The 9715-nt window shown below is 39.7% G+C and overlaps 1 protein-coding gene across 1 annotated transcript; it reads left to right on the plus strand.

The window, feature by feature from the left end:
• The first annotated feature begins 8294 nt into the window (after window positions 1-8294).
• LOC118984305 (heterogeneous nuclear ribonucleoprotein A1-like) lies at window positions 8295-9496 on the plus strand. The gene is given in 1 exon segment (XM_037042150.1): window positions 8295-9496. A coding segment is annotated over 1 exon segment (1122 nt). The 5' UTR covers window positions 8295-8364; the 3' UTR covers window positions 9487-9496.
• Window positions 9497-9715: the final 219 nt, after the last annotated feature.

Raw genomic sequence — 9715 nt, forward strand, 5'->3', positions numbered from 1 at the left:
GAGCTCCTACCCTTCACAGCAGCATGGATGGAACTGGAGAGAGTTATGCTAATGAAATAAGCCAGGCAGTGAAAGACAAATACATATGATCTCATATAAGTGGAACTTCATCAACAAAACAAACAAGCAAACAAAATATAGCCAGAGACATTGAAATAAAGAACAAACTGACAGTAACCAGAGGGGAGGGGGAAGAAGGATAATAGGTAAAATAGGGGAAGGGCCATCAAGGAACATGAATAAAGGACCCATGAACAAAGTGAAAGGGGGTAGGTTCAAGAGTGGGAGGTAGGTATGGGTAAAGTTGGGGGGGGAGGTGTTTGGTGGGGTGAAATTGGAGACAACTGTACTAGAACAACAATAAAATAAATAAATAAATAAATAAAAATTGAGTTTTACTGTGTTGAGTCTACAAAGCCTCCACGGACCTCTTCTGCCTTTCTGTCCAGCCACCTTTAGTATGTAATTTTGTCCCTCACACCCCTCACTTCCGGTCACAACTTGACTACTTCATCTCTAGCACCATGTTTTTTGTCCAGGCATGAAAATAAGAAAGAGCTAAATCAGTTTTATCTTTTAAAGTAATTTTCCAAGAAGCCCTACTCAAAGTTCCTATTTACCTCTCACTCACTAGAACAGTCACATGCTTTCTGTAACAGTATGACAGGCCAGGGAAGGTGAGCCTGTAGCTGGGCATGCACCCCTGAAGAGAAGCAGAGTTGTGTCAGTAAGATGGGGACAATGAATAGAACCAAGTGGGGAACCAGCAAGGACTGTTGCTGAGATTGTCGCTTTGTGCATTCTAGGAGGACCTCTGTTTGAGTTTAGATTTGCTTTTTCTAGTATGTGATAGCTTCAGAATTCTTTCCTAGAAATAATTTGAGGTGTCCATCTGACTGGAAATTAATTTCTTTGATTTTATTTAAGCCTGTGTGCAGAGCAAATGCACTACTCTTACTTAAATGGCATGTATAATTGGGGTGCCAGTGTGGGGTGGGACAGTGGTTGATGGAGCTGATGAATGAGGAGCGTTCTGAAGTCCCCGTAGAGTCCTCAGCTGAACCACAGCTTGTCCCACGGATGCTTTTCACATCTCCAGACACAAACACTTAAAATCAAATTTTCTTTGCATGTGGAGTAAATCAGTCAAGTACGAAGATTACGACTCCTGTTAATAATGTTTTTTCATGAAGGGGATTAACTGGATTTTGGCAGAATTGTGCTTTTCTTCCTTAAGCTTCTTTCTTTCTCTTCTCATGGTCTTATAGGAAGAAACTATTAGAACTAATATTTTTTTAAAGAGAAAACAATATTCCTCCCAAGAGGGACCTTGCCTGAAGCAACCTCTTTTATATGGTGCTTCCTAAGGCAGTAAGCCCCGTCTTTTATAGACATGGCATGGCACAGGTGCGCTGGGGCTGCGCTAATGAGCAGCATACGCTTTCAGTTATACTCCCATTTCTGGTGTCATCAGGGTCCAAGAAAGCAAGAACATTACAAATTTAAGTCAAAAGAAAGAGAGAAAGAAAAGAACAAGGGAAGATGCTGAATCTCTTTTAAAAGTTAATTATTCTGGGAATCATGATTAAAATAAAAAGTAGTACAATGAAACCAGTTACAGCAAATCATTCACCAGTGAAAAGTACATGGAGAAAAAAAATGTTTTAAAGTCTATAGGAAAGTTGGGGGAGGGGAGGGGAATAAAACAAGTTTTCCTGCAATGTTGATCTGGACAAGCTTTAACCAACCTCCATTCTAGATCCAAAGTTTGGGCAGATACATTGATGTTTAAATAAGTTTTTTTAAAGGTTTTATTTATTTATCTTTAGAGGGGAAGGGAAGGAGAGGGGAGAGAAATATCAATGTATGGTTGCCTCTTGTGAGTTCCCTGCTGGGAACTGGCCTGCAACCCAGGCATGTGCCCTGACTGGGAATCGAACTGTGATCCTGTGGTTCACAGGCTCAATCCACTGAGCTACACCAGCCAGGGCTAAATAAGTTTTTTTTTAACTGGCTTTTAAACAGGGTAAAAATGAAACCAGATTAATGACTTACTGCAAGTCTTAGCTTCACTGGACATCGCCAACCAAGCCTTGAGCTTCTTAAAACTCAAACTGGCTCATCTACAAAAGTCATCCTCAAATTTTATCTTGGTTTCATTTGGAAGGATCACTCCCATGATGATCAAAGGTTTTGTTTGATTTTCCTTGGGGAGTGATTTGAATTTCAGACTCTCCCTGTAACTATGAACAATATATTAATATGAACTGTCTTGAATAAGGACATGTTTTCGAGCTCCTTATTTTACTCACATGGACTAGTGAAGACATGCAATTCACAATCATTAGTTTTTCTGTTGCACAAAGTTTGAAATTGTCACTGATGCTAATACGTGCAAAAAAGTATAAATATGCTTTTACTTTGAATTTTAGTCCCATGCCATCTGGCAGTAAGGATGAAGGAAGTAAAACCATAATGATGAGCAAAAGTATCAGTCTTTTGTGTCTAATGTTGTAGTGGTTTGGGTGTGAACGAAGTGGAAGAAAATGGAGGATTATATATGTGGGGGGTTATATAATATTCCAGATTGTTTAGTTCCTCCCAGTGGACACTGATGACTGATGACTCAGCAGCTGCAAGGCCAATCACTAGTGAATGGGATGAGATCAATCACTGGACCCCAAAGTCTACTATTTAGAACAAGAGCAGAACAGGAGATAGGCCAATCAAATATCAGTCAACTGGCAGAAGACACCAAATCCACACTGGGCAGGTTCAAGAACCAGGGTCCTCAAGCACATTTAGTATTAGACCAACTAGAGTTGATGAAGAGGGAAGGAAACTAAGAAATGCACCTCTACTGGAAGGGCAGAGCGCTTCGTGGTGGCTTCTCATGAAGTTATGTGCCCTCCCCTGCCCCCAAACATCATGCTGCCTCTGATATTTAAGGGGTAGCATTTGATCATATTTCATCAGGTTGTCATCTCCCCCCCACACACACCTTTCTAGTTTTGATTAATGTTTCATGCAGTTGTCATACACACTGTCCCCAGACAAGTCTGTGTTTTAAACAAACCAAGCTGTGCTAATACAAATGTCTGCAAATGATATGTAATCAGGCATCTGGAAGATTTATGGCAGCTAAGACCAGAAAATAACTTTGTCTCTTCCTTCTCTTTTTGGAAATTGATGCCTTTTCATTCTTCCACCTAAACCAGGGTATTCAATCGTTTTGGTGCCTCTGGGCCACACTTCAGTGTCTCTGGAAGAAGAGTTGTCTTGAACTATGCATCAAATATACAAACACTAATGAAAACTAATGAGCAAAAGAAAAGGTTTTAAGTAAATTTACAATTTTGTGTTAGGCTGCATTCATAGCCATCCTGGGTCACATGCAGCCCATGGGCCACAGGTTGGACACTGCACTTTTTCTCCTAAGTTTTCTATTCTTCCCAAAGCAAAGATAACACTTCTAGGTACCAAAGCTATTTGTTTGTTTGTTTGTTTGTTTGTTCTTTGACTCAGCCTCCCCCCTTGTCTTCTAAACATGTCTGCTAATTTTTGTTTCTGAATAGACTTTGAATTCATGTTTTCCTTTTCCCCCTCACAATCACTACCTAGATGCTGAGCGCATAAAATCTGGATTATTTTAATGGTGTCCTGACTGAACGTGCTGGACCCAGCCTTTCTTCCCCCTGGTCTACTTTCCACACACCAGCCCCTAGCTCTGAGATCCCGAGAGGTCTCGCCACCCGTAACACTGAGTCTAAACCCTTCCACCAACCCTCAGTCTCGGGCCACATTCTTATCCAACCAACCACATCTCCAATTTACCTATCGGTACCACTCATTTCCCTATTTCTAGTCTTGCCACATTTTCTCCCCATTTTTAATCCATTTTCTTTACTGAAAAGATCTCTTTCCTCTCCAACTACCTAAATGCTACTTATCCTCCCAAGCTCAGGTCAAATTATCACCATTAGGTATCCTTTGAAAAAAAATGGTCTCTTTAAATTCTATAGCCCTAATTGTCAATATCACTCATTTAGGTATGTAGAAAATGACGTTATGGTTTGTGTTATTTAATGCTTGTTTTATAAGTTCAAGTTTGCCTCCTTCAACTGCTTTTGAGAGCCATGACTTTAGGATATATTTCTCCTATATTAAGCTTTCTCCCCTGAAGGGGCATAAAATTATAAAATTTTGTGAGAAACATGGATAAAAGAAAAAAGTATGTTAGGAATGACTGTTGGAAAGCTTGGGGTTTCAAGAGGTTTAAAGACTTTGTGCCCAAGAATTAATTTAAAGACCCTGGGAATGAAATATTCTGCCCCCGCTGACCTTTGGGCCGGCAGCAATGCTGGCACGTTACACTGGTTTTTTGGCCCTCCGACCACAGTTCTGGCCTTCTTAATTGGCCTGCATTCCAACTACATCACTGGAATGTAAGACATCACCTACACATTTAAATAAGTAGTTAACTCTGACCCCTTGCTTTACCAAGTAGAACAGAGATTTCCAAATAATGAGAACCCCACAGCTCTGCCGTGTCCTTTGTGCCTTGGGGAAGGTTCTGTTGTGATCTCCTCGCATCTCTGTGTTGAGTTCACTTTCTCTTCCCCTAAAAATGACACTAAAGTAAGACAGCAGGAAAATCAGAATCCACTGCAAACGGAAGGGCCAAGTAAATTTGACTGTAAACTGAGAAAGTCTTCTTTCTAAAGAACTTGCCTATCCGGTATGTTCAGTTAAACAAAATAATTTAATTTTCATTAAGCACCAAAGAAGCAGAGAGCTTGGGTGAAGTGGCTGCTGACTTTGATCCGGTCAGCAGTCGGATGATCTAAATAGTAAACCTGACAACAGAAGTAGAAAATACACCCAGACTATGGAAATTTACCAAATAACAATGAGTGAAAATTCTCTCCAATTAGATATACCATGTTCCATCTTCAGAGACTGTATCAAAATGATTTGAAGCATGGAAACCATGTTAATTTTGCAAAATCGTCTAGGAAATTTATTTTATAAACACCACTAGAACTGAGATCCTGGAAAACTGAATTGAACATGAATTATCTACACACACTACTAGAATTCAGGAGTAATCAAACAGTCAATTTTGAATAAGAGCATCTCATTTTTGTCACTTTCTTAGCATATATGGTTTAAAATTTCTGTAATCAAGCCATAATGGATTGAAGATACCAGTTAACCCATCAAATCTCTGTGTAAACAAGATTAGCATTCAATAATGTGCTGACTAATCTTAGTCACCCTTAAACATATTATTTTCAGATTTGACTTAAATAGCTAAATTACCACTTTATCTTTTTTTCCATCCAAGCCAATCTCTTCCCTCCCTTTCTTTTACTTACAGTACCATCTTTTCTTCTGGCTCAATATTCTGAAACCCAGCCACAAACCTAATTAAGCTGTCTTGATGCCCAAATCTCTGCTCCTGGAGAAATGCCTCATGCAACTCATCTAGGTAAGTGAATTAAAAGAGCATCCAGGCAGGTATCTGGTGAATGTCTCAGTTCATCCTTGCATAATAAACGACCTTCTCCTGCCCATTCATTTGTCAGTCACAGTAACTAAGGATTATTATTTGCTGAATGTACGTGACACCAGCAATTTGCAAAGTCTGTTGGCAAGAAAATCAGGTTAAAATGACAGAGTGAGAAATTAAGCAGAAGCCTGATGTAATTAGCTACAACAATCAGTGCTCTAATTTCTGATTTATTGTTTCCTGTTTTCCTGCCGCTCTCCACTCTGTGTATACTGTATGTGCTTCATATAGGCCAAACAATTGCCTTATCAGTCCTGGCCAAGCGAGAGGTCACAGTTAACAGTATTTATTTAAACATGCAGGATGCTTCCCGCTGCAATTAGGAAATAACTACTACTAATAGGTCTTTGGCACTACTTCCTCATTTATACAATTTTTGGGGTGGAAAAACAGAAACGAGAAAGAATGAGGATTCATTTCTTACATATGCACAAGAATTGATTTAGCTCTCCCTCTAGGATAATTTTTCTTATTCTCAAAAGGTCTATGATTCTAAATGAGCCAAACAAATCATTATGGTTACAGCTGAATATCCATAAAAATATGGGAAAAGTATTCTTCCTGATAAATAGCAGAGTTTTATTTTCAAAGCCACATTAAAAGATGCTCTCCCCCGCCACACCACACCTTGGAAACTCTAGTCTATAGAGAATTCCCTTGCTTTCCATCATTCAACCACAAACATATAATGATGTTAGGATTTTTTTCAATATGAAGAAAGCATTTTTTAAAATTGTTAGTAGGATATATTTTGAAGAGAATAGCTATGAGCACTTTTAAATTCTAAATGAATTTTTAAAACTGAAATAATAAACTCTTAACAAGATAAAAAGTACCACTATTCTTAACCCAAAATAATGTTAATATTTCTGAAAAGATGAGTGTATCTCAATTCAGGGAATATTCAAATAAAATTTGCATCACTGGCCATATAAAGCAATATTTTATAGATCCCTTTGAAAAATAAAAAACTAGTATGGTGAAATAAATATTTTCATTTTTATTCTTTTAATTTCAAGATGTTACATACCAAACTCTTCCAAAGCGTTACATGCCTCTCATAAGATAAAGTAGGACATACTTACAAGGCCTTCAGAGAATCCTCAGGAGCTAGACTGACTGCAGAGTGACATGGGAATTAGATGACACATTCGGGTCCAGTGTCAGGGGACCTGGATTTTTTTCTGGGACACTTTTCTCATTAACAAGTGCTCTTGTGCAAGTCATCTGAGCTTGCTAGATCTCATTTTTCTTATAAATAAGTTATAAATAAGTTTCTTATAAATGAGAAGTTTGGACTTGAACTTTTAATCATTTTTATAGTAAAAATTAGTATTTATTTATTTATTTATTAAGATTTTATTTATTTATCTTTAGAGGGGAAGGGAAGAAGTATCAATGTATGGTTGCCTCTCGTGAGTCCCCTGCTGGGAACTGGCCCGTAACCCAGGCATGTGCCCTGACTGGGAAGCAAATCGCAATCTTGTGGTTTGCAGGCCCACACTCAATCCACTGAGCTACACCAGCCAGGGAGAAAATTAGTATTTATTGAGCACTTTGTTCCATGTCAGGAACTATACTATTTACATGCTCCATTTTTTGCTATTAATACAAATAAATTAAAAACAATTAAAATGTAAATTAAAATGTAAAACATCATAATGAATGAAAGATGGACATTATATACAATTTGCCACTGACAGTTCTTTTCTTTCAAGTTGACATATACTATGTGTGTTTTAATTCTCCCACTAGTCTATGAAATAAGAACTCACTGTCTCTACTTTACAGATGAGTAAACTGGGTTTTTGAAATTCTGTAACTTGCTTCAGATTATTCCGCTGGAATGAGACCTAGGGATCATTCTAAACCTGTGCCCATAACCCAAGTGTTTAACCTTTTTGTTCTACATCCTTACATCTTAAGGTCATAACATATTAAAATTCTAAACAATAATACATACAGATCCATGAGGATGAACACAATAGTATATCTTAAGCCAAAATGCAGTTCACAAGGTCCTACTGGTATAAAGTGGAATATTTAATGTATCTAATAATAGCTTCATGAAAATGAAAATAAACAATTCCAAACAAATATCACAAATATCATTAAATCAATCACTAAGTAGTTCCTGAGCACCTATTATGTTCTCAATTTAGGATTCTACTGCATAGGAGATAAAGACATCTAAAGCGTACCCTCTTCTCCCAAGAGATCCATAATCCAGTTGGGGGTTATACTCCATGTTGTACATTAATCTATAATAAAATTTTATGTACACACAACAAATGTTGAAGGAATTCAGCTGAAATTTTTCAAAATCAGAGCTAGAGAAGTCGGGGAACATTTTTCATGGATGAGATAAATAAAAATAATCTGAATTAATGGAAGGGGAAAAAAGAGCTTTATTGGCAAAGAAAATGGATAGAAGGTATTGGTGAAGAAAGTAAATAGGGACAGCAATGTTTAAGAAAATCTAGTCCAATGGTATTCAGGATAGAAACAGAAGAAAGAGAGAGAGAGAGAATGTGTGTGTGTGTGTGTGTGTGTGTGTGTGTGTGTGTGTGTGTGTGTTTACAGGGGAAAATAGGGACCTTATATTCAAAAGGGTCTTTTGGGCATCACTGAAAGGTCTGCTTGCAATGGTTAAAATCTGAAATGAAAAATGCCAGCAGGAAAAGAGAGGAAAGACACATGTAAAAATATTTTCAGATACATTCGTTACATTACTCCTTTCTGCCGGTGGATGCTACTGAGTAAGCATCATTGTTCTCTCTTCTGCAGTCGTCATGTCTAAGTCAGAGTCTCTCAAAGAGCCGGAACAGCTACGGAAGCTCCTTATCGGAGGTTTGAGCTTTGAAACAACAGATGAGAGTCTGAGGAGCCATTTTGAGCAATGGGGAACGCTCACAGACTGTGGGGTGATGAGAGATCCAAACACCAAGCGCTCCAGAGGCTTTGGGTGTGTCACCCACGCCACTGTGGAGGAGGTGGATGCAGCCATGAGTGCAAGGCCACACAAGGTGGATGGGAGAGTTGTGGAACCAAAGAGGGCTGTCTCAAGAGGAGATTCTCAAAGACCAGGTGCCCACTTAACTGTGAAAAAGATCTTTGTTGGTGGTAGTAAAGAAGACACTGAAGAACATCACCGTAGAGATGATTTTGAACAGTATGGGAAAATTGAAGTGATTGAAATCATGACTGACCGAGGCAGCGGCCAAACGAGAGGCTTCGCTTTTGTAACCTTTGATGACCATGACTCTGTCGACAAAATTGTCATTCAGAAATACCATACTGTAAATGGCCACGACCATGAAGTAAGAAAAGCCCTATCTAAGCAAGAGATGGCTAGTGCTTCATCTAGCCAAACAGGTTGAAGTGGTTCTGGAAACTTCGGAGGTGGTCGTGGAGGTGGTTTTGGTGGGAATGACAACTTTGGTCATGGAGGAAACTCCGGCGGTCAAGGTGGCTTTGGCGGTAGCCGTGGTGGTGGTGGATATGGTGGCAGTGGGGCTGGCTATGATGGATTTGGTAGTGATGGTGGTTGTGGAGGAGGCAGCCCTGGTTACTCTGGAGGAAGCAGAGGCTATGGAAGTGGCGCACCAGGTTATGGAAACCAGGGCAGTGGCTATGGCGGGAGTGGAAGCCGTGACAGCTCTAACAACGGAGGCGGCGGAGGTGGCTTTGGCGGTGGTAGTGGAAGCAACTTTGGAGGTGGTGGAAGCTACAGTGATTTGGGCAATTGCAACGGTCAGTCGTCAAATGTTGGACCCATGAAAGGAGGAAGCTTTGGAGGCAGGTGCCCTGGCCCCTGTGGTGGTGGAAGCCAATACTTTGCCAAACCACGAAACCAAGGTGGCTGTGGTGGTTCCAGCAGCAGCAGTAGCTATGGCAGTGGCAGAACATTTTAATTATGCCAGGAAACAGAGCTTGGCAGGAGAGGGGAGCCAGGGAAGTGACAGGGAAGCTCCAGGTTACAACAGACTGGTGAACTCAGCCAAGCACAGTGGTGGCAGGGCCTAGCTGCCACAGAGAAGACATGTTTTAGACAACACTCATGTGAATGGGCAAAACACCTCAAGGACTGTATCTGTGACTCATTGTATAACAGGTTATTTTAGTGTCTGTTCTGTGGAAAGT

This window comes from Sturnira hondurensis, unplaced genomic scaffold (assembly GCF_014824575.4).
Source record: "Sturnira hondurensis isolate 20B ecotype Veracruz unplaced genomic scaffold, ASM1482457v3 Scaffold0003693, whole genome shotgun sequence".
In the NCBI taxonomy this organism is placed as follows: Eukaryota; Metazoa; Chordata; class Mammalia; order Chiroptera; family Phyllostomidae; genus Sturnira; species Sturnira hondurensis.